At 39.0% G+C, this 25198-nt stretch overlaps 1 protein-coding gene across 7 annotated transcripts in view; it reads left to right on the forward strand.

Moving 5' to 3' along the window:
* The first annotated feature begins 221 nt into the window (after positions 1-221).
* Positions 222-25198, forward strand: part of WDR47 (WD repeat domain 47) — a 28296-nt gene continuing 3319 nt past the window's right edge. The window contains exons 1-13 of one of the 7 annotated variants that reach the window (XM_041127907.1): positions 222-480; positions 1705-1833; positions 7088-7254; positions 8832-8915; positions 9462-9546; positions 11156-11958; positions 15015-15141; positions 17764-17942; positions 18048-18305; positions 18998-19073; positions 20103-20260; positions 23620-23789; positions 24712-24882. In XM_041127907.1, the coding sequence (XP_040983841.1) occupies positions 1717-1833; positions 7088-7254; positions 8832-8915; positions 9462-9546; positions 11156-11958; positions 15015-15141; positions 17764-17942; positions 18048-18305; positions 18998-19073; positions 20103-20260; positions 23620-23789; positions 24712-24882 (2395 nt within the window). In that variant the 5' untranslated portion in view covers positions 222-480; positions 1705-1716. Of the gene's footprint in view, positions 481-938; positions 1056-1704; positions 1834-5671; positions 5876-7087; positions 7255-8831; positions 8916-9461; positions 9547-11155; positions 11959-15014; positions 15142-17763; positions 17943-18047; positions 18306-18997; positions 19074-20102; positions 20261-23619; positions 23790-24711; positions 24883-25198 lie in introns of those variants that run through there. The other 6 variants (XM_030032646.2, XM_030032647.2, XM_030032648.2 and 3 more) reach the window with 6 other exon arrangements.

Here is a 25198-nt window from a genome sequence, read left to right on the forward strand (position 1 = left end):
GCGGAGTTTCGCGGGAGGACGCCGGTGAGCCCGCGCTCCCCTCCCGCGGGTACCTCAGCCGTGGGCCGCGGAGGGGGGACGCGGCCAGTCGCCGCCGGCGCTGCCGGCCCCGGCCCCGGCGCTAACAAAGCGGGCCCCACCCCAGCGCGGCGGCCACCGCCGCCACCATCTGTCCCTCCCGCCCCCGCGGCGCGGGCGACGCCCAGCCGGGCCGGCCCCGCCCCTTCCGCTTTCCACTCAGGCCGCGGCGCGGGCACCCCGCCCCGGCGCGGGGAGGGTCCTGGGGCGCCGTGTCGCCGGGCAGTCGGCGGTGAGGGCGGGTGGCAGCCGCAGCGCGGAGAGGAGAGGAGCGGAGCGGGAGAGAGACCGAGACCGAGACTCCCGACACCGGGCCCGGGCCCGCCCCGCCGTGAGGCCTGCCGCCATCTTCCTCTCACGCCCCGCTGGTGACGGCGCGGACGGGCCGCCGAGCCCCCTCAGGTATGTGTGCGGGCGGGGGGCCGCGCCGCGGAGGGGCCGGGAGCGGCCCGGCGGGGGGGGGGGCCGGGTGGGCTGATGGCGCGGGACGGCGGGGCAGGGGCTGCGGCCGCTGCGCCCTGGGGTGGGCGCTGCCTGGCGGCCTCGCCGCCGACCCTGGGGCCGCCTTGGCGAGAGGCCGCCCCATCTCCGCGCCCCGTCGCTGGCGTGCGGGCACGGCCGTCCTGCGCGGGGCCCGCCGCCGCTTTCCCCGCCGGCGAGGAGCATCGTCCTGGCTGCTGGCGCGGTGACGACGCCGGACCGCCGCCGTCCCTTTGTTGTGGCGTCCGCGGGCGGGCCGGGGCAGTCTGGCCGCGGTGGCCGGCGCGGTGCGTGCCCGGGCCCCGGCCCCGGCCCCGGGGCGGGCGAGGCGGCGGGCGCGGGGTGTGCCCGGTCTCTGGGGCCGCTTCAAAGGAGCGTCGGCTTCTCTGCGGCCCTGTCTGCTGCTGGTGCCGAGTTGACACTCCTGAAATGTTAATTCAGGCTCGGCGCTGTGCAATTAAACGGTGCGGTTGTTTTGAACCCTTTTAGCGGCAGAGGTGGGTGTCGTGTGGAACCGCACGTGAAGGGGGGGGGGGGGGGGAGGAATCTGGAGGAAGTGAGGTTTTTCTAGTCAAAATGCATTCATTTCTAGTCTCTTAACTTGTTTGGGTTTTTTGTTTTTCTGCATTCGATTTTCACTCTCATATGGAATTATTGCATAACTTAATGTCACTTTTTTGGCATTCATGATGCGGAATGCTCTGGGTAAAGGGTGTGCATATTCTAACAGAGGTTGATGAATGCAAAGAGCTCTGCCGGTCACCTCTGAAGCATGGCGAGATAAGGATTACTGTGGTGGCTCTAAAGCAACAGCTGATCGAAGCAGGGTAAAAAAAAAAAGGGATTACTAGAGGGCAAGCCAGTGAAAAAATCTGTGTGAGGAAGAAAAGGCTAGTATGTAAGAGGGCACTTAGTTGCTGGGTATTGGAGTAGAAAAAGGTTTCAGTCATAGAGTTCAGCTGTACAAAGTTTGGTGAAGGTTTTCTATGAAGGGCTTAATGTGTTCAATATAGTTCATTTGAAATGAATTGTGTGATCTCTTGGGGTAAAATGGGCGTCAGTGAGTTGCACTAACTGGTGTGGGAATCAATTGTAATAAAAAAAAATTTGGCCTATAGACTTTTTCTGTAAATTCTTTTGATGTAGAATAACTGCAAGATGATTGAGGGCACATCAGAAATGGAGCCGCTAGGTACTGACCGGGCCCCAAGTCCCCCATGGGGTCTGTGTAGGCAGATCTCCGGAGTGGCCTCTGGGCAGGCCCAAGAGTCATATGTAAGTGACTGTGGAATGGATTAAAAGGTGAAATAAATTTATGCAAAACAGCCAGCTTTTAAAATATGTATTATTTCTTCACATTCGTTTTTTCTGTGACATAGCTCACCAAGATGCTGAAGTTATGGATATGCATTGCAGCTGTCATTGAAGTCAGGGAGCCAAGACTTCCAATTAGGCATTGCTTCTCCCTTTAAATGTATCACTGCTCTCTCAGTATGACACTTAAGATTTGAATTATAATATTTCTTTCTTGTGTTAAGCAGTTAGAGATTTTATATTCCTCGCCCAGTTTTGTGAATGCATATTGTATACTATTGGTGAGTGATCTATTTCAGATGATAAATAACATAAGAATAATGCTTATTTTAGAATTTTACTACTTACTCGTTTTCCAGAATATTACTTACTCGTTTTCCAGAATATTACTTACTCGTTTTCCAGAATATTACTTACTCGTTTTCCAGAATATTAAACCTTACTTTAATTTTCTATCATGTGAGTGTATATGCATTTTAAATTTCTTCTAAGGGAGGTAACTTAAAGAGAAAGACTATTTAGACACTACTTCTAGACACTTCTAGTTTATAAACATTTTCCTGAAATAGTATACTTATGCATAAATATGTATTTTCTTTTTTTTAAAGAATTGTTTGATACGCTTATAACACCATGAGAGGGTTCTTGCTGTTGGCATGTTCTTAGAACATGAGTAAGAACAGAACAAGGGTGAAACCTTTGGAAAACTTAGGAGTAGGTAGTCTATGTTCCAAACAGCTTGTTTAAAGGGCATCTTGTCCATTGAAGGTGCAGAGAAAAGATGTACCACGGCGAGAAGTTGGTTTTTTTCCTTGAGGTGGATTTATTAGGAGGAGAACAAATTTAAATACAGAACTAGGGGAAGATGGTAAGGGGGAGTGGACAGGAGAAAGAAGGAAGGAGGACAGGTGTGGAAAAGTGTTCTGAAAAGACAAAAAGGTTGTGGCAAAAACCTGGTTGATAGAAGGTACCTGAAATGTTAAGCTCTAATACTCATTTACTTTCATTTATACCTCAAGCTAATGCTGTGCTTTAATCATTCTTGAGTATTAGTGCTTGAGCTGATCAGATTGTGACGTTATGTGCCATATGTGCTGGCAGAATGCAATATAGTGGGATGGACCAAAGACTCAGGTTGAGCTCTAATCTTGAGTTTCCCTGCTGTTCTTTGCTTTTTTATTATTATTATTATTATTATTATTATTATTATTATTATTATTATTATTTATATTTATACACATACACACACATATAGCACTGAATGTCAGAAAAACTGATATATTTCACAGGGGGTGATTTGTAAGCCTATGTATATTTATAATTTCATCATAGTGTTACAATGCTGCTTATTATTTTGACAGCATAATGCTTATAAGAGAAGTCTGAGCTCATCAGCCTAAAAAAAAAATCAGTTACATGAAAATCTTCTCCAGTAGGTTTACTGTTCTTTTCTAGCTATTTGTGTTGCTCTGACAGCAAATGCACACTAAATATTTTCATAATATGGTTAATGTATGAGCTTATCAGTGTACTTCAGCTCTTTTTCAGAAGTTCAGTATCTAAACTATGTTTGGATATTATATTATATTTTTCTTAACAAGACCCCGAAGTGCTATTACTAGTCCCATACCAAATATGGAGGGTGCCAATCATCCTTTTTCCTGATTTATATTGGCAATATAAATAAAGTAAATGAGGTTTTACTCCATAACATGGTTTTACTCCATAACATGGTTTTACTCCATAACATGGTTTTACTCCATAACATGGTTTTACTCCATAACATGGTTTTACTCCATAACATGGTTTTACTCCATAACATGGTTTTACTCCATAACATGGTTTTACTCCATAACATGGTTTTACTCCATAACATGGTTTTACTCCATAACATGGTTTTACTCCATAACATGGTTTTACTCCATAACATGGTTTTACTCCATAACATGGTTTTACTCCATAACATGGTTTTACTCCATAACATGGTTTTACTCCATAACATGGTTTTACTCCATAACATGGTTTTACTCCATAACATGGTTTTACTCCATAACATGGTTTTACTCCATAACATGGTTTTACTCCATAACATGGTTTTACTCCATAACATGGTTTTACTCGCATGAATGATGGTTGGAGTCGATGATCTTGAAGGTCTTTTCCAACCTAAATGATTCTATGATTCTATGAAGTTAAGTGTTAGAATTGGCAAAGGCTTTACGTTCAGGACAAACCTGTGCTTTTAAAATTGCAATGGAAAAAGGAAAACAACTTCTTGTAGATGCTAGGTTTCACTTAATGTTGTACTCTTAAGCAAAGTATTGAGTATTATGCTCATTTTTCCATCAACAGAATATATAAATAATTAATTTTAAGACAATCTTGAAGCTGTGTAGCGTGGCTTGCTGTTCAGACTTGAGTCCAGTAGATCCAGTTGAAAAGAAAGCTGGGCTTAGTGTTCCTTTCTTTAAAGGGAGCCTTAGTCTGATTTTTTTTCTAGTAGTTTTCTGACAGGGAGTCTCTATATAGCTTTGCCTAAGTTATACTTTGTCTTTTGGCAAGGAAGTGAATTTAATATATATAAAAACCACAAGTGCCCTAAAACGTAGTAAAAGAGAAATGCAAATGTGTTAGTTGAGGTTGGGAATTAAGATGTTAATACTAAACTGCTGTTTAAATTTCTGTTGATTTTTTTTCCTTCAGTCTGTAAGGGTAGGGTTGAATTTTCTCTGGGACCAAAAGTCCATATCCAGTTGCTAAAAGGGGAAGCTGAAACAGTGCTAAAATGTGAGGAGAAAGCATCTTTCTACAAGTTCTGGCTTTGGATTTGCGTGTCTATCTGCTTTCTTTCCTGCAGCAAAGCTTCCTGTAAGGCAGATTTTAATTTTTTTTTTCTTTGACTTCACTAGCTGAGAGTGGGTGCATGGTCTCTGGGTGTGTCTTTCATGAGACCCATCAAAATACTTGGTGATTGGAGTCTTCTGTGACTAAAATGAGAACTAAACCCAGCCATTTTTAAGAAGAAGTTAGGCCATTTCATCTGGCACAATGAGGTCTTTGCTGTTCCAAAATAAACTACGCTGCTATAATCGAATGCCTAGTCAAGTGCTCTGGCAAAAACTTACTTGGAAAAAAGTTGGCGTACAGCTGTGAGGAAGGTGGAAAAGTTGGGGATTTAGATGATGTAGTACAAATACCTCACTTATTAATGCCTAATTTTTTGTATCCAAGTTCATTAGCATTGGTTTATGATGATCAGTGAAAAGTTTCACTGGAGTATTTGTCTCTTCCCCTGTTCTCCAATAAATTATTAATTTCTTGTTAATGCTTTGATTGTGTTGTTTGGATTATTCAAACTTATTATATCTGCTCTTTGATTTCTTATTACCAGTTTCTGTGCATCTTTCTTAATACAAGATAGGTAACTAGCTTATGGACTCCAGTTTTGCAAGGCCAAGGTATCTAGAGGCTGTATCATCTTTTCAGCTTGTCTTGGGAGCTGCATTAGCTGCAGTTGGTTGTCTTTCAACATCGTAGTTGCTAGATTTCCGCATAAGTAAATGGTTGTATGAGGGAATTAAGAAGTATTTTTATTTCCCCCTTTAATTCAGAAGGAGGATCAGCTGGGGTATCTATAACCTATTGCTGTGGACATCTTGCTCTGTATGGTCATCTGCCTTCATTCATTTGATCACTGTTATTACACTGTCTCTCCTTCTTCCTGGTGGTATTGCCTCCTGCTGATGGTTCATCACTGGTACTGGATTCTTCTCTGGTTTTCAGTGCACTCTCATAATGAATTTAAGTCAGGTTAAGACTTTGCTACTGCCAGCAAGCAAAGCTCTGCCAGTTCCTTGTGTCAGCATTAGTGCCCTTGTGTCTGTGGAGTGAGAAAATTTTTAACTTGTGAACTTGTGCCTGGATCAGAGGAGTGGTCTGGCTAACCATACAGCTCTGTTGTGGGTGCCATGAAGTGGCTGGGGACGTGTGGCTGAGTGCAGAGGTGAGAAGAGGGACTGCCCCTTTCTGCAGTAACACAGGCTTAAATTTAATTTTTTCTGATATGAAATGGCACTCTTGTGGCCACTAGCTTTTTTTGAAGAGCTCCTGGTGAGGCAGTGCTACATGCCTTGGCTGTGTTACAGGGTTTCTCCCCACATCCCCAGATATTTTTTTTTAAAACTTAAAAAGACTTTACAGCTGTAGCTCCCAAGTTGATCTGCTGAAAACTAAGTTAAACAGTTTCTACTTTAAGTCAGACTTAAGGAACCATGCAAGACTTAGCCAGAAGCAGAATTTATTTTAGGTTTCCAAGAGAAGTACATGCTACAACTCTCACATCCTTGAGGAGTTGTGTTGCAAAGGAGCTTGGATGTTGTATCCATGGGAGCTTTAAACAAGCTGACTGCTGGCAGTCAGGGCCTTGGCTTGTCACTGCCCCAGCTGCATCTTCCCACTTTTCCTTCCTGCTGGCTGGAGAGCTCATTAGACTGTTGAGCCACTTCAACACATGAGTTGGTGGAAAAGCTAACCCGATGACAAAAGTGAGGAGTGCTAAGGAAGGGCCAGGAACATGCAGCTGGAGACAGGTGAGCGAATGTGACTCTGGCAGTCAGTGGTCAAACTGGCTTAGGCCACCTTGGGTTTGCAACTTGAGATTCTTCATAAAGCATGTAGACAGAAATAGGTGTCCTTATGAAGGAAGAATGAAAACCCCTGGCTTAATTGTCATACGCTACCTCAAAAATGGGGTAGAGGGAGATTGCATTTTTAGTGTGCTGTGCTTTTTTTATGTGTTAGAAACATTTAAGTTTGTATGTAAGATCTCTCGGATATAGTAACTGGCTCATTTTTATGCTCTTTGAACTTTGCTGCTTGCCTTTCAGAAAGGAAAATTTTACTGTTGCAGACTTGGTAAGCACAATATTTTCACACTGTGGGAGGATTGATTTCTTGGTAGATTTGTTTATCTGGGCCCCTATATATGCATAGGACAGAAATAAAAAAGATGAAGATGTATTTGTTAGGTCTTAATTGTGGTTTCATAATCAACCTCTTAAAATCAATTTTCTAATCTTGTCTATTTAATTTAATTTTTGTAATGCTACAATATTCTGTCCTATAAAACTGTATTTTTTTTTTTAGTAGCAAACATTTGTTAACCAAGCATAAAATAAGATATTAATCATAGCTAAAATTCTCTCTTCTCTTTTAGGCTGCCATCATGACGGCTGAAGAAACAGTGAATGTTAAAGAGGCCGAAATAATTAAACTAATACTAGATTTTCTGAACTCAAGGAAACTTCATATCAGTATGCTGGCACTTGAGAAAGAAAGTGGGGTCATTAATGGCTTGTTTTCAGATGACATGCTTTTTCTAAGGTAGGACTTCTTTCTCTGGTGCTGAAATACCACATATGAAAACATACAGTTGGACTGTGATTCAGTGGGCAGCTCCATGCCACTAAACAGGAGGTCTTATGCCCTCATCTTACTCTGCCTCTTCCTGATCTCAATTCTGTGGTCCAGCCCTGCATTGTGTTCCAGCTCTGAAGTTAATGACATCCTTCTCTAAGCCACTTCAAGTAACTCACTAGGCATCATCAACATCAGTTGAGTTAGATTTTTTTTTTGTTTGCTTGTTCATTCATTTTAACTTGGTTATTTTTCTGGCACACTAATGAATTGAAGTTGTAAGGAGTCTTAACAAATGCCAGCGTCTGTGCAGGGTAAGTCAGGGAAAGCAATATCTGTTGGCATCAGTGATCTGTTATCATCAGCTTACCATGTCACATGGAACTGAATGTGTAGTTTATTGACTTCTAAAACAAATAAAATGTTTTGACAGTATTTTAGTGCTAAGATCTAGGATGAGTGGAGTGGTTTCCAAAGCTTTTTCCCCAAAAATATTGTCTGTGTTTCAAAATAATACCTAGATTTCTCTTAAATTTAACAATATAAAAGGGGTCTCTGCTGTCATGAAGGCATGAGAGTTGGTGTGATTTAGCATTCAGGATATTGCCTTCAAAATTATTAAAAGGAGTCACTGTAGATGCACACTAGTTTTTTTAGCATTGCTGTCTTCTATTTCATGCCAAAGCTACTTAACTTTGTAGAAGCATGAGAAATAATTTATCCAGCTGTTCTTAAAACATTAAAAAATATACTTTATCACTGAACAAGGTTTCTCACCTGGCTTCCCTTTTGATTAAAATCATGGATATTGGAATGAAATGAAAGAAAAATTAGATAAAGATTCAAGTTATTGATCCTATTTGTTTGTTTCATTCTTAGCTTAGTTGGAGCATACCTCTAATGAGAAACTCACCTGTTCCTTGTAGATCTGGGCCTTTTATAGAGTACCCTGTGTGTGATATGAGGGTCTGAAGAAATTGAACTAATCCACCTGTGCAGTCTAGCCCGCTGGTCTTGGAGTTGGAGCTCTTGTGCTGGCATAGTTCCTGCCAAGCCATAGCTGTTCCCCTTATGTTCTTAACATGGGAGCTGTGTGTTTCCCCCCACTCCTTATAAAATAGGCCCAGCAGTTTTGATACAATTAATATTAACTCATTTTTAAGTTTGCTTTCATTCTTCAGGATGTATTCATTGAATCAATATATGTATTTGTACTCTTCAAGTAAGATTTTTTTAAATAAGTATTACAGGTAAAGCAGAAGACACAGGACCATTTTGTCCTTTTTGATGTGCCTTTAAAAGTAATTAATATTTGTCCTTCCAGTATGCAGTTATTTTACAAAATATTGAGAAAGGACTTGGACTTTGCTTTTATTACTAGTCCCATCAGTCACTCATCTTGGCATCTGTGCAAAGCATTAACTTTTCAAAGCAGGTTGATCACCTGTGGTGTATTTAAATGACTTGTGTATTTAAATTAGCTGCTTAAAAAGAAGGATGTTCTTGTCTAGTGAAATTAAAGGAGTGACTCTTTTTTTCACTAGGCAATTGATTCTTGATGGTCAGTGGGATGAGGTTCTTCAATTTATTCAGCCTCTTGAATGTATGGAAAAATTCGACAAGAAAAGGTAAAATAGAATGTATGTCAGAGTTCAATTTTTTTTGAGTTGTGGAAAATACATAAGTACTGTGTATGAAAGCAGTAGTTCCAAGTTTTTCACCTTAGTTTTGGGGTTTTTTTCTAACCTGTATATAGTTCCTAAAGTGCGTGCATGTGTTTTTTAACTTAAACTATGAAAAATATGTGCACATAATCTGTAACGAGTTTTCATTTGCTGTACACTTTAGGAATATGGTGCATGGTGTACTATCTTTTTATGGTTGGCTCCTCTGTCATATTTCTGCGCAAGAAATGAGTGTTTGTGACACTTTTTTTTCTTATTAGCCTTCTAATATTTTTCATGCAATATTCCTGAAAGCAGTAATTGAAAACGACATTTCCTGTCAAAAAATAATTTTGTGGTTACCAATTTGTTAAAACTTGAGATCCGAGTTCCTTGTCATTGCAATTTCCTTGCCTAAATAAAAAATTTGCTGTAAAATACCCTGCTTGTCTCTAAAAGAATGTTTAGTTACTGGGTCAAGATGTATAGTATTTCACTTCTCACCTGCAGATTTCGTTACATTATAATGAAGCAGAAGTTCTTGGAAGCCTTATGTGTAAACAATGCGATGTCAGCAGAAGATGAGCCTCAGCATGTAAGAATTGTCTCTGGTTTGGGAATTTTTTTGTTTTCAGGAAGCCTCTTGAGGTACTCTGATTAAAGGCAGAGTGGAAGCTCTCAGCACTGAATACACAAATTTTAGCTATTACCAAATGGTTTCATAAACAAAGAAAAAAATAATTGGTATCTTTTGGAAATGAATGTGGTTCCCAGGTCTCAAATAGAATTGTATGTACAAGGGTTGCTTGAAACTTAGCAGCATAGATCAGCGACCATATGCCATGTTTGTGGTCCTGATACTGAGATTTACTTTAGGCCATTATGTTAAAGCATGGGGCTCTTTTTTTCAAAACCATTGTGAAGCAAGCCTCAGAATCACAGAAATTTATTGTCATAATTGGGACCAGGTGAAAGATTATGATTTGACTTGATCTTAAACTTAATTTCTGTTGCTTTTAGAGAGAAAGGATGCAGTTGTTTATTTGGAGGGAACAGGTGTGTTCACAGAGGACTGATTCAGTTAAATGTGCAAACAGTAGGAGTTGTGAACTTAGGTTTTCAATATTGAAAGAGACAGAAACTCAGATTGGCAAAGAAGGTGTACAGATTGTGAAATTAGAGTTTTTCATTTATGTTGATAATACAGGAATATCAAATTTCTTACACGAAAATGTTATGAAATCAAAAATGAAGAATGCCAGTAGTTAAGACAATTGATTTTTGTTTTCCAAACTGAATTGATTTTAATTCTCTGTCCTATTATACATACATTGTACTGCAGGGTCTTTTCTTGACAGTGTAGAGAAAGCTAAAAGTAAGTGTCTTTATAGTTGTAAAGGGAAGATGTACAACTATTCCCCTAATCACTCAACCTGTATACTGTTACTAGATAGCTGTAGAGGAAAAAAAAAAAAAATCAGATTTATGTCTTTTTGTTTTGAATGTTACCAAATATGTTGGCATGTTGTGGATGAAAGGCTGCTGTATTAAGCAGATGCTAGGTAACATGGGTAAGTGGGGGTTTTGACTATTTTTTAAACCTTTGAAACTAAAAATGCCAAGTTACATGTATTTAACATGGTTCTTGGCTTTTAGCTATCAACAGGCTTTGTGCTGAAGCCCTCTATTCATTTGGAAGTCTTATCTTCTGAGAACTTTTTTAACATTTTTGATTGAAGAACAGAAAATCTTAATATAAAAGCCAACTCAAAGTTGCTAGTCACTGGAAACTAGAGAAATCTACAAGCCTTTTATAAATTATGCCAATAGCTTTTCATAGAAATAAAAAAGGAAAGTAAGTCAGTTGGCTTTGAGAATGGAAGTAACCTGCTGTGCTACAGTAGAATTGAAGCTGTTTAGCTACAGAATTAAAATTTTAAGCCTATCGAACCTGCAGTGACATGAAAAAGTTCCACAGATATGTAGAAAACGGGACTGGGCAGGGGATTTTAGGAAGTCAAAGCGTCCAGGAATTCTGCTCTGTTGCAACTACAACTGACTGTATATTGTGTGCTGTTTTAATTAAAATATAAACAGTAATAAAGGAATGATAGTGGAGAAATTCTGCTACTGCCTGTTCTTCAACTAACTGTTTTATTGTGGAAACATACGTACTACAAACTACTCTGTTAATATTTCTGTAGCTGGAATTTACAATGCGAGAGGCTGTACAGTGCCTACATGCGTTGGAAGAATATTGTCCCTCTAAGGAAGACTATAGTAAACTCTGCTTGCTACTGACGCTGCCTCGCTTGACCAACCATGCAGAATTCAAGGACTGGAATCCCAGCACTGCACGGGTTCACTGCTTTGAAGAAGCCTGTGTCATGGTGGCAGAGTTTATTCCTGCGGATAGGAAACTGAGTGAGGCTGGCTTCAAAGCAAGTAACAATCGTTTATTTCAGCTTGTAATGAAGGGATTACTTTATGAATGTTGTGTGGAATTCTGTCAGAGTAAAGCAACAGGAGAAGAAATTACAGAAAGTGAAGTATTGCTGGGCATTGATCTCTTGTGTGGTAATGGGTGTGATGACTTGGACCTTAGCTTATTATCATGGCTGCAGAATCTGCCAGCTACTGTTTTTTCTTGTGCTTTTGAGCAAAAGATGCTTAATATTCATGTTGATAAACTCCTCAAGCCTACAAAAGCTGCGTATGCTGATCTTTTGACACCTCTTATCAGCAAACTTTCTCCTTATCCATCATCCCCAATGAGACGGCCTCAGTCAGCAGATGCTTACATGACCCGCTCCTTAAACCCTGCCTTAGATGGGCTGTCATGTGGATTAACAAATCATGATAAGCGAGTCACAGACCTTGGGACTAAAACTTCTCCAATGTCGCACTCCTTTGCTAATTTCCATTACCCAGGAGTACAGAATCTCAGCCGAAGTCTCATGCTTGAGAATACTGAGTGTCACAGCATTTTTGAAGAGTCACCTGAGCGGTAAGCGCAACTGTCGTTTTATTTTTACCTTGGCTTATGTTGCACTTTATATTACTGGGTTCTTACCTGCATTGTAGCTTTGAACATAATTGTGACATTGAAACATAATTTGATTGTTTAAATTCTGTTGTTTTCTTCCTCATGCTTTTATGATCAAAGTAGTTTTTCATATTTAGTCTTGAGCCTTATGGATTCAATCTGGACTTTCTTAAAGTTGAAATCCTAGCGCAGAGCACAAGTATGCTCTAATAGAGTCTAGCTAAGATTTATGTTCAGTATTACTGAATTGTTTCATTCCAGATAAATAAATGCAGGCAGTGGAATAACTGTAACTGCATCTTCTTTCCCCATCCCATTATGTCCTCAAATGTCTGTAAATTTTGGTCGTGTAAATGATTAAGTATACTTCGAAAATTTACATGTAGAAATAGTCCCAACGAAGTCAGTGGAAGTGACTGTGCTGCCATTGTAGCATTCCTCTATCACTTGAATTGTTACAATAGTAGTTCAGCTTAAATATTGGCTTTCCATTTTCCAAATCAAATCTGAATAAGGCAGCCAAATGTGTTATGTTTTTTATATTGGACTTGGAGATACTTGGGTTATGATAGCGGTGAATGCTATTAATAACCTCTTTTAATGCAATGTAGACTGCAAAACTGACTTCTCTCCTTCCTTAAGAACTTCCTTAAGAACTAAAGCCTGTATCTAAACTTTGTGCTTTTTACCTTCTGAGAGAAGAGTCCTGGTAATTAGGAGAAATGGTACTTGTCAGTTAATAGCTTATCATCATGTTTTTGCTTGACCTTTATTTTGATCAGCAGTTCTGCCTCTTTCTAAATGTTATATACATGCTTCTCTAGAAAGCAGCTGCCAGCTTTTTTGGGTCTTAGAGAACCAGGTGGGTAACTAGCACTGCACTTGGGTGCACTGGCTATCAGGACACTTTTAGAGCTGTGGTGGTCAATCTTGGCCGCAGTTGGTGACATGATCTATTAGTTTTGCCTTACAGCAATATTCTGTACCTTGTGTTAAAATAAAGAACAGCTTTAACTAAACTCATTAAAAAGGAAATGAACACCATCATACTGGTGTCAGTTCCCCAATGATAATGGAAATTTTTACAGTAATGTATGTTTTAATACATTATCTTAATGCTATTTTGTTTGGTTCTGAATGATCCACTTTAAATCTCTGGTTTTACCAGCCTTGTAACAGCTGGAGTTTTTGTGGGTAGTGCCTCCTGAAGATACTAATGAATTGTGAATCCTCTAATTTTACTGGTCTGTATGCACAAACTACAACGTTTGTGTGTGTAGCCCAGGGTCTGCTTTTAAAACTGATTATTGAAAGCTTTTGGTTTCCCTTTTCAATATTAGTGTACTAGAATAATTCTGCACAAATAGAGTTACCTTGTGGGCTAAATAAAGCAGTAAATTGCTGCAGTTATTTATGCAGGCATTTTGATGTGATGTGAAGTTTATCGTCCTTAACATGGTTTTTCATTAATTAAAACATCTTTTGGAGGTTAGAATGGGGTTAAGGGGCCAGACCCATAGTTTTCAAGAAGGCATTACATTTTTCAGAAGAAAATCCAACTTCAGGTTGTGTCCAATTTAAATGGCAATATTTGCAAGGGTGGAACCTGGGAAGCTGAGCTTTATGTAAATCTGGCCCTTGTTTCCTTTTGCACATGACAGAAATATGGTATTTCTTTTATAAGTTGTATTCAGCAAACAATTACTTGGCTTTTAGTCAGCTAAGTTACTTTTATTATTATACAGAGATACCCAGAAAGTTTAAAACAACTTCTTGAAGAGCTTTGCTTCAAGTCACTGAGTAAAGAGGTGTTGTGGTTTAACCCCAGCCAGCAACTAAGCACCACGCAGCCACTTCCTGACCACCCCACACTCCCCCCAGTGGGATGGGGAGGAGAATCGGGGAAAAAAGTAAAACTCGGGGACTGAGATGAGAACAGTTTAATAACTAAAATTTAAAAGAAGAAATATAATAGCAATAATAATGATTGTAATGAAAACGAATATAACAAAGAGAGAGAAATTAGACCCAAGAAAAGACAAGTGATGCACAATGCAGTTGCTCACCACCTGCTGACCAATGCCTGAGCAGCGATTGGCGTCTCCTGGCCAACTCCCCCCAGTTTATATACTGAGCATGACATCCTATGGTATGGAATATCCCTTTGGTTAGTTTGGGTCAGCTGTCCTGGCTGTGCTCCCTCCCAGCTTCTTCTGCACCTGCTTGCTGGCAGAGTGTGGGAAACTGAAAAATCCTTAACTTGGGATAAGAGCTACTTAGCAACAACTAAAACATCAGTGCGTTATCAATGTTGTTCTCGCACTAGATCTACAACACACTGTACGAGTTACTAGGAGGAAAATTAACTCTTATCTCAGCTGAAACCAGGACAGGAGGACTTTAAGTTGCCAAAACTGAAGATGGGAATCCAAGGCTTTTAATGTGTTCTGCACACTTACGGATTGCTAAAGCATTCTGGAAAGAATTCCATGCAGAAATACTTACATAATACAAGAATAGCAAAACTGATGTAAATGTTTTCCTAGGTAACACTTTCAGGAATGTTCAAGCTGATGGATGTTAAACATAGTTTAAACTAATAGCTTATAGAAGACATTAGTCACATAGAATATCTGATACATTCCATGCACATAATTGCTTTGAAGATAGGAGATTTTGAGTAACTTGTTAGTTAAAGGGTGTATAATTCAAGTATAAGGGTAGAAGACGTGAAATTTGGATATCCTGTGGTGGTAAGGCTTTTTGGAAAATGTGGGAACAAAGCACACTGACTGCCTGTGCTTCTTATTTGTTAGGGGTTTTATTTTGTTAAATGTAACGCAGTGCAAGTGGCACTTTTTTCCTAAGCAGTATCTTCAGTTTAATGTGACTTAAGTAGTTTGCACCTTGTGTTATCAGATTTTACTCTAGAATGTTATCTTTCTCTACTTACCAGGGGATTTTCTACTCTTATTTTTTCTTAATTAAGCTTCTCTTCCTTTCCATGTTGCTGCAAGAAGTGATACTCCCGTGGAGCCACAGCATCCCATCAGCAGTGAGACTTTGTGCCAGAGTTCAGCCCCAGAAAATGAATCATTTAATGGAGCACAGAGTCAGGGATCAGCCAAACAAGAGAAAAATGAGGTAGTGATTGTTTAAAAATGAAGCCCTTTGAGCTGTGTTCTCATCGCTTCATAATGATTTGCCTTTGTGTTGAGAACTTCATGCATGACAGTGGGTTGCTTTGAATCTTGTTTTTACAATAGTGAAAATACCATATTGCATCTTGTGTGAGAAACTACTCTTTTCCATTGTATAAAGTTCTGCTGTCATTTGAGTCTGTAATGCAGCCAATGAGTGTGCCTTCTCACATCAGCAGTGTTGCTAAACTGTTGTGTATATCTTAATAAAGAAAAAAATGCTTTGCAGTACTCAAAGACAGTAATGTTATATTAAACAATGCTTAAGAATCCTCTCAGTGTTTTAGCGAGGAATCTGGCACATAGCCTGCAATTGTTGGTGTTAACACCAAGTTTCATAAGTCATCTTATATCACTTTCTGTCTAGAACACAACAAAATTAAAGTTGGATAATTCCCTAGTAAACATATCTTTGCTATTCAGAATCCAATAGCATAACCTTTTTATGGATTTATCTTTGAAGGCTTGTGCCTTGACTATCCTTTTTTTTCTTTTTTCTCCTTAACAGCACTATAGAGAAAGTGAAATAATAGTTCAGTAGGAAACAATGAAAACAGTTACCTATTCTAATCTTTTTCCACAGTTTTAAGTATCTGTCTCTTAATTCGGTAATGATGAATAACATTGAGTATCCAGACTGTTTTGTTTGCAGACTCCAGTTTGGTTTTCTTATGCAAACTTTGTCTTGGCTTATGACATCTATACAGTACTGCAAACCAGTCTAGTCTTGACAGGGCTGCAATCTTGTAGACTCTGGATATCCGAGTGAGGCAACGAGGCCTATTGGAGGATTAACAAAGTCCTCCAAAGTTGAGAACTTCACTCCCCTCAAGGACTTTGCTGAGTAACTTCTCTGCTGCAACAGTGTTTTGTATGCACATTGGGAATAAGGGGAGGGAGGAAAGAGCTTAGCTAGACATGTGACAGACCAAGCTTCAAAAGGCAAAAAAATGGATTTGTAGGAGAATTTGTAGGAGAGAATGAAGACAGGAGATGCTGTGCTGTAGGTGAAGATGTTGGCCAGACTATTATACACAAGTAGAAGAGAACCTGGTACCCAGTCCAATTTCACCTGTTTTGTCTTCTAAATCATAGAGTATACCTGTGCGAGTAAGAAATTAATTTAAGTTTATTTTCATAGCTTTATTTTTGCATTGTTCCTGGAGGAATTGAGTTAGGAGCCAGAGTTTATAGAATAGAGCATCTGGGCAACCTATTTTAGGATTAGGTGTTAGTTTGGGTAATAGTGACACAGAATCCAAAGGCTTAAAGGATTGAATCCGGTTGCAACAAACAAGTATCAGTCATAGAAAGAAGTATAGACAAGAATATACCTGTTGCTTGGAAGGATTATAACCCAGTGACTGAGGCTCATGTATTTGAAATACAGAGAATGAATGCGTTCTAGACTTCTGAGGATAACTTCAGAGCTTCTAAATTGCAAGTATTCATCTCAGGAAACCTAAGGTGGTAAACTTTTTACAAATACAGTAGTACTAGGAAATCCATTATAAACCAAAAAATTACTGTGTCGGAGAACACGAAACCATAATGCAAGTATTTTTATTTAGAAGAAATGTAAAGGCTCATAGTTGCAAAGAAAGATCCTCTGCATGAATTGTGTGAACTAGTGCAAAGTTATCAGGATGTCCTTATACAGCTTAGAATCACTAGATGACAAAGATGTCACTTTCGGGGGAAAAAAACAAACCACCAGCATTCTTTTCTTTTACTACTTTTTTTTCATACTAGTTGGTAAATAGGCAGTTAAGATTTTTTTCTTTAGAAAATGAGTGGCACTTCAGTGTTGATATTTTGGCCTTGGACTAAAGTGCTTTTGGTTTTTTGTAGGGTATTTTTTGTTTGTTCATTTTTAACTTGTTCATCAACTATTTTATGATGGTAGCATTTGAAACTAGTGGCACAGAGAAAGTGGGGACTGGGGAATGTAGAAGGCAGTAAGTCCTGGGGAGCTGGCAGTGTGGGAAGTTAAAGATAGTACGTAAAAGGGAAGAGACTATGAGAAAGGAAGCTCAAGTATTTGTGTTTGGTCCAGAAAGTAAGGAATTTTTAAAGTTAGAACAAGGCACCAATTTCCAAAATAAGATGGATAGACCACTTCGAGGTTGCCTACTGGAAGAGGTAAATTGGCTCTGCAGACTGATAGTAGGGAGGTGTCAACGTGGCAGAAAATACTAAATTTGTAGTTAAATATGACTTAGAACTTGGAATGTAGCTTACATTGTTTTGGGATTTTTATTTGCAATTTCCAATCACCTCTTTGTTTTGATCTTAAGTAATACTTTGGAAGTTTTGTAGGAAAGAGGAGTCTCCTGAAATATGGCAGAACTACTTCAACAGTGTATAGCACAGGCTGGCAGTGGTTTCCTTTTTTAATATGTAAATTGTACCTGGTTTTAAGAAAGAATGAAAGCATCCTTCCTCAGAGGAGAGCCTGCTGGTCTTTCGAAGTCTATACTGAAATAACAAACCAGAAAGTGAATATGTAGGTTAAATACTGCAATTAACTATTTAACTTTCATCAGTAATTCTCTTTTCTTTTTAGCTTCGTGATTCAACAGAGCAGTTTCAGGAATATTACAGACAAAGACTACGTTACCAGCAGCACTTAGAACAGAAAGAGCAACAACGACAGTTGTACCAGCAAATGTTGTTGGAAGGAGGTGTGAATCAAGAAGATGGAGCTGACCAGCAACAGAATCTTACTGAACAGTTTCTTAACAGGTTGGGGGGTTTTGCTGATTCTCCCTCCACCCACTCCTATCCTTCCTCAAGTTCACATAATAACCTGGTTTGGTGATCTTTTATTTTCTTGTCATTTGTTATTAGATCTATCCAGAAACTAGGAGAATTAAATATAGGTATGGACAGTCTTGGAAATGATGTACAGACGCTTAGCCAGCAATGTAATGGGAGCAAAGGGCATGCATCTACCAATCCAGCAAGTAACTTTACATCACCACCTTCAGATGCTAGCCAGAGGATAACAACTGATAGCCAAAATGTTAATACAAGCACTCCTCGAAAGCGTGGATCAGCTAATCAGATACCCTTTCCTGAAGAGTCACCTGTACAGGGGAATCAAATGTAAGTTATTTGAGGCTGTTCAGGACTGGAAATATCCTTCTGTTAGCAGTGTGGGAGTAGCTGTTTGTATTTATTTTTAGTTATCAAATGAATTTGTCATTGAATAGGGGTATTTAGCTCATGATCAGTGTTTTCTATATATTTTATAGGGATTATAAATTTTTTTTGACAGCACACTTGGTTATTTGTTGTGGTTTACATTTTATGTTTATTATTCAGGCTTTTTATTCCATGTTACATGTATATTTCTTGTTTATTTTGTGTTCTACCAAGTTTCTGAAAGCTTTTTTATGAAATACAAACTAGATGGAGAGAGAGGCAGGGCAGAGTGGGAACTAGATTTCTTCTGTTACCTAAAGGTAGTGCTGACCTGAAAGCAACAACCATTTTTCCACGTTATTTGTGTATATATGTGTATACATATGTATGCTATGGAATGAAAACAAATATTTTTAACTTGCATTCATTTGTTCAATGCCTGCAGTTGCAAAACCAGCAACCCCATGTAAAAATAATAGTTTAATGATAGAAGAATCAGACATGCATAACACTTGTCCACACAAATTAGTCAGTTCTGGGAATGACTGAAACTAACTTTAGTCCAAAAAATACTTAGAAACAAATCTGTCCCTGATCTTGGTTTTTTTATTCTGTCTTGTTGTGAATTTAAACTCTTCACCAAATCAAAACAGTGTATCAGAACATGCTGTCACTCAGCCACAGTTGGAAGACTCTTCAGGGAATTTAAGTAGGACAAGAGGCGATGAGGTGAGTTTTCTTATTGTCCTTCACAATTTGTGTTTTCACAAGATGCACTGTTTAATCCTGAGTATGTGACATCCTGTCATTGTTAATAGATATTTAGAATGAACTTTGGTTGATGCAGTACCTACAGAATAGAATCACAGAACTACTGAGATTGGAAGGGACGTCTGGAGAGTGAGTCCAAACCCACTGCTCAAAGAAGGGTCAACAAGAGTGGGTTGGTTGGGGCTGGGTCCAGTTGGGGTTTGAGTACTTTCAAGGATGGACACATGCACATGCCTTTCAGATCTCAAGGCCATTCAGATCTCAAGACCAAACAGTCCCAGCTCTCTTCTCTTTGTACAGCAGAGGTTCCAATGGGATGTCTTTGACAGCCATTGTTTTGTGTTTTTTCAGGCTGAAACTTGATGGTTGAACTCTGGTCAGTATGGCCTGACTTTAGGGAAGTGACTTTGCAAGAAGTACATGCCAAAGTTTCTGCATCAGATAAATAAAAATTAAGATTTTAGAAAGGTGGTGATGAAGTTGTCAGGAGGATGGTGTAATAAAGCTTAGCATAATTTAATGATAACTTTGTGTTATCTACAGGGTGAAAAGCTGATTCTTATGTTTAGTATTCTATTTGTTTAATAAACTGTGTTTATGATGGACTGTTTTCAGTAAAAAAGCAGCTTTGTTCCCCTTGCAAGTTTCACACACATCAAATGTGTTTACACAGAAATAAACTGTAATACATGCTTCTAAGATGGGCTGTTTAGAAGAAGAAAAGCTGTTGGAAGCTTGGAGGGAGAATGAGAAATGTTAATCTAATGTTAGCTGTAAAAATGAGTTGAGAAGAACTTTTTGAAGTATGCTATTCCTTGACCTGGAGTAGACATTGTTTTACAATGTAATTTGAATAGTTTAGCCTGGTGCTGCTACTTAATACTTTAGTACAATAGTTTTACACTGCTTTGTAAAACAGTCACATCCACTTCTAAATGTCCAGTTTTATGCTGAAGAACTTAATTTGACTGTTATCCTTCTACACAGGATGACAAATCAAAAAAGCAGTTCATTTGTATTAATACTCTAGAAGACACACAAGCTGTCAGAGCTGTAGCGTTTCATCCCAGTGGGAGTTTATATGCTGTTGGCTCCAATTCTAAAACTTTGAGAGTTTGTGCCTATCCAGAAGTAATTGACCCAAGGTAAGAAGGCTTGTATAATCATGTCTTTTTCTATATCATAGCACTTCCTCCTCCTGTAGCTACTGATACCTGTACATTTCATACCTTTATTTTGTTGTCATAAATAGTGCAGTGCTCTCCTTAGAAACCTGAACTGCTGAACAAAAATAAGAAGGTCTCCTGAAGAATTTGTGTATTTGTGAGCTACTTTTTTGCTCTCTTCCTTTACTGGCAAGATGCATTGCCACAATACCACACCTTTCCTTACAAAAGTGTTATTTTTGCCTGAGCAGGCAGGCTTTTCTGTGTTTACTGCGATGGCTTCTGGTTTTGATATTCCAGCTGTAAAAGTGGGAGAAAGCATGTGTCAGTCCCCAGGCCAGCACAAGTTGGGCGTCATGAGATGCAGGTTCTGGCAGGAGGACAGACTTAACAGTAGAGAAAGCAGTATCTTCTTCAACTTTTACAGCAAAATTTGCCAGAGCATGTCTATTGGCCTGTTGTTAATATAAGAATTGTTTTTGTGATACTTTGGTTCCTTGACAGGAAAAGCACTATTTGTAGTTTACTGCACACCTAGTCTTTTCTGTTTTCTTTTCACCCATTTTTTTTGATACGAGGGGGAAAAATATTTTTTCACCTGGAAATAAATATTGCCGTGTCAATAACAATCTCCTTGCCTCTGCTCCAGTCACGTTATTTTCTTGGAGTAAGGGGAAGTGCAGGCATCTAAAACTTCATAATTTCAGAAGGAGTTGTAAGTATGCACAGTGACTTTATCTGGGACACCTACCCAGTTTAGGACTCATGTTCAGGTTTCCAAAGCATTCAAAAAGTAATCTGATTTTTTTTTTTTTCCCCCCTCCTTAAATATCATCAGTAAGGTAGCCTTTGAAGTTTAATTCCAAAATATTTATTGGCAATACATGAAACCAAAAAAAAAAAAAGTTGATTTCTCTGATACCCAATGCAAGCTGACTTGCTGGGCTTGAAGCCCAGACAACCTCCTCTTGACTGATAAATGGTGCAAAACATTTTCAGTGGAATGGATATTTCTTTATTGACAAACTGTGATCTGCTCTCACACAGCTTGTTATTCTGACCATTGGGAAAGGCTAGAGTGACTCTGTAGACTTAGTTTCTAGTTACAGTGCACGATCTGATGTGACAAGTGACATTGTGCATCTGGATATAAAAGGAATACTGAGATTTCCTTAATTCTGAACTTGTACTTTTTCCTCTTACGTTTTTTTTCACTATGCTTAGAGTCTGCCAAAAACATTTCATCATGGGATTTACAAGTCAGCAGAGAGATTACATTATCTTAAAGATATTCTAATCTTTGTAACAACCTGAGTCTAGACACATATTCAAAATTTTTCGTCCTTTTTCAAAAAGTTGTAATGGCATAGAATATCTGGTAAATAGCAGTAGTTTAATTGTACATCAAAGTTTTCCTGAGACTTTTTTAAAATTGTCCTTCAAACTAATGTATGATTCAGGACAGGTTGGCTCTGGTGGTGTGGTTTTGGGTTTTGGTTTTTTTCCTTTCTCCAAAGGTATAATAGTAGCGTGCTTTTTTCACATGTTTGAGATTAAACACTGATAGATACACATTACAATTCTGCAGATGTTGCTCAAATAATCACAGTGCTTCCATGCAGTTGACTGGAAGCATGTGGCCTTTGTGCTGGGCAGGTGCTCCCATGTCCTAAGTCAGTGATTCTCAGCTGCTGCCTCCACCTCTTAACAAATGTTGTGAACCCAACCTCTGAGTGCAATATAAGGTATTAGGCCATTTAGGAAGCTCCGTAGTGTGTTGAATGGTGATCCTGATTTAGGCTAATCTGTCATGGATTTCCTCTCTGGCAACAAAATAAAATCAGCTTCCATGTAGACTTATTATAGTGTTCTGTAATAAAGCCATGTTTATCTCAAAAGTTTTTAAACAGACTTAGATTACTGTCTTCTGGGTTTTTTTTTCTCTGCCTCTTTTGTTCAAGTACTTATAGTATGGTTTCTGAATTTTTCAATAGCTATTTAATTTGTTGAATTTCTGTTGTTGATGTTATTGGAGTGAATGTTGGTGGAGTTGGATACAGTGGTACTTTATCTTAAGCACTTGACTACTTCCTGCTATGGGAACAGAGAAATAACGTAGGAAGTTAATCAATTGAAGTAAAGGAAATGTGTGTCAATGGGACTGTTCCTTTTATTTCAGCCATGTGTAAAGCTGATCTGGTTTCAGAACTAAGAATGTATCATGCAGATTCCCGCATTAACATGTAACAGTGAATATGTCTTTCTTGCAGACTGCTGTATTAGATTTTTCTAGTACATGAGTAAAGCTTTGAGAGTCACTTTATTCAACAAATAATATCCAATACACAGCTCATAATGATGAACATGTATGAGGTTTTTTCTTTTGTTGTATGTTTTTTTGTTAATTATTTTTATTTAATGGCCAAAGAGGAGACAGTACTTGACCTAGGGCAGCATTTTGCTGTGTCTTCCCAAGGTTAACACAGAAGCTTTTTTTCTTGATCCTTTAACCACTTTAAGTGCTTGATGAGTCCCACTCATTCTGACAGCAAGGATGGCATAGACAACAACTTTTTGGATAAAACAGCAGGCCTCAGTTTTTATTGTTACAGTACTACTAGGCACAACAACAGCCCCAAACATAAGTATGCGGAGCCCAGTCATATAATTATGTTGTCATACCAAACACAGTCCCCAGTTAAGGATTATGTCTGGTGGGTGGGAAAGTGGAAGAGAAACACACCTTTCTGGACGCATACATGGAGGTTACACAGGCTTCTGCTTTCTTCTTTTAGGAATCTGGATTTTCCAGTCTGCAGCCTGATAGTTTAGTCCCAGACCCAGCCTTAAGCCATGCCAGCTGCATTGGGTCCTACCATAGATAGATACTGTGTGCCTTATGAGCTTTCTTGGCCTACTGTTGCTTAATTGAACTCCAGCATGTGCAGAAGTGGCCACAGGATCAAGATGAAGTATGAAGGATGTAGGACCTCACCAATGTAGGACTCTGGGGATAAGGTTTCATTGTACATAGCTAGTAATTACTATATTTTATCTGTGTCAACCCTTTATAAATGAAGGGACTGTGTAAGTTCTTTTTGCATGTCCAATCACAAATACAATGGGAAGATGAGGAAAAACTGAGAGAATGGGATGGAGAAGATCCTTTTGTTTTGTCTTAGATTACATGTATATGTTTCAATGCAGTCATATGTATTTCATGTTGCCTAAAATAATAGAAAAAACAGTATTTTCATTTTAGAATACATTGTTTTCCTTACAAATAAAAGGAAATTAGATATTTTTCCTTTTTTTTTTTTTTTTTTTTTTTCCCCCAGTGCTTACAATGCTCCTAAACAACCTGTAGTTCGCTTCAAAAGGAACAAGCATCATAAAGGATCAATCTACTGTGTAGCCTGGAGTCCCTGTGGACAGCTGTTAGCTACTGGTTCTAATGATAAATATGTGAAAGTACTGCCTTTCAATGCAGAAACTTGTAATGCAACAGGTAGCGTGTCTGTGTGTATTTAGTTTAAAGAATTCGTTTTCAATTATTTGTCCAATATTTGGCAAAACCATTCACATTACATTGATAAAGTAGTTAATAGCTTTTGGTATTTTTATTCGAATACTTTAACTTAGTCTCTTTTCCCTGTTACCCTCACTGTAGTCTGTCTAACAAAGAGCCACTGAGGGGTTGGGGATTATCTTTTGGGTTCTGTTTGGTTTGGGGTTTTTGTTTGTTTGTATTTAGGTTTTGTTTTGCAAGACTCTGATATTGTGCTGTCTTCTGGTAGATTTCCCCCCTGCCCCAGATATGGTAAAACAACCAGATGTTGCTACCCAACTCTAGTTCTTGATTGTCAATAGGAATTTATTTCCAGTTCCCCTTTTTCTTGCCTAGTTCTGTCATCTTCTCCCCTATCTTAGAAGTCTAAGGCTTTGCTCCCAGCAAATATTATTTTCCATGCCCAGCCTTCCTAATCAATACACTGAATGTAGCTTTTATCTTTTCTGTTTTGAACTTAAGCTACCTTGTCCTGTGTGGTTCAGCGTTCTCAATGAACCTTCCCTCCTGGCAGAGAAAGCCTCTTCAGTTTACCATAGTTTACAAAAAGAAATAAGTGTACTCTATAAAACTTGGCTCAAATTGGCTGTGGAGATGGTCTCTATACATTCTGCAAACCTTTAGAAACTGCAGGAAGCTCAAGCAACACTCAAAAATAAGATTCTTGGAGATTTTATTTGAATTCTAGTAACTGAAATAGTATGTTCTATGGAAAGTGCGCAACAATGTTTACACTTGGTAGTGTACCCACCCTTGCCTAAAATATTCTGCATTATCACTGTAGCTGCTTTAAAGATTGCAGCACTAACAGTAATAAACAAAGCATGCCTCATTTTGTTCCTTGACTTTTGAATTACTTTAGGACCAGATTTGGAGTTCAGCATGCATGATGGGACAATCAGAGACCTTGCTTTTATGGAAGGTCCAGAAAGCGGTGGTGCTATTTTAATAAGTGCTGGAGCAGGGGACTGTAATATTTATACAACAGATTGTCAGCGAGGACAAGGCCTGCATGCTCTAAGTGGTCACACTGGTATGTATGTTGTTGCTTCTCTCGTGCACTTTTTAAGTCTGTATTATATTCTAATAAAGTTGTTGGGGTTTTTTGTTTTTTTTAATGTCTTTGTTTTTTTCTTTCTAGCAAGACTTTTTTTTTTTTCCCCCTCTCCAGATTGCTTTTTGAGGTATTTTGGGGGGGGAGGTGGGGAGTGTTGTTTTTAAGTACGTTGGCTCTTCATTTAATGGAGAGAGTGCATGCTTCATTCCCGAGAAGAGGCAGAGCCAGGTATTGCCATACACTGTTGGCGTTTTAGATCATGCAATGCGCAGGTTTTCCATAGGACTGTTAA

This window comes from Aquila chrysaetos, chromosome 12 (genome assembly GCF_900496995.4).
Source record: "Aquila chrysaetos chrysaetos chromosome 12, bAquChr1.4, whole genome shotgun sequence".
Lineage (NCBI taxonomy): Eukaryota > Metazoa > Chordata > Aves > Accipitriformes > Accipitridae > Aquila > Aquila chrysaetos.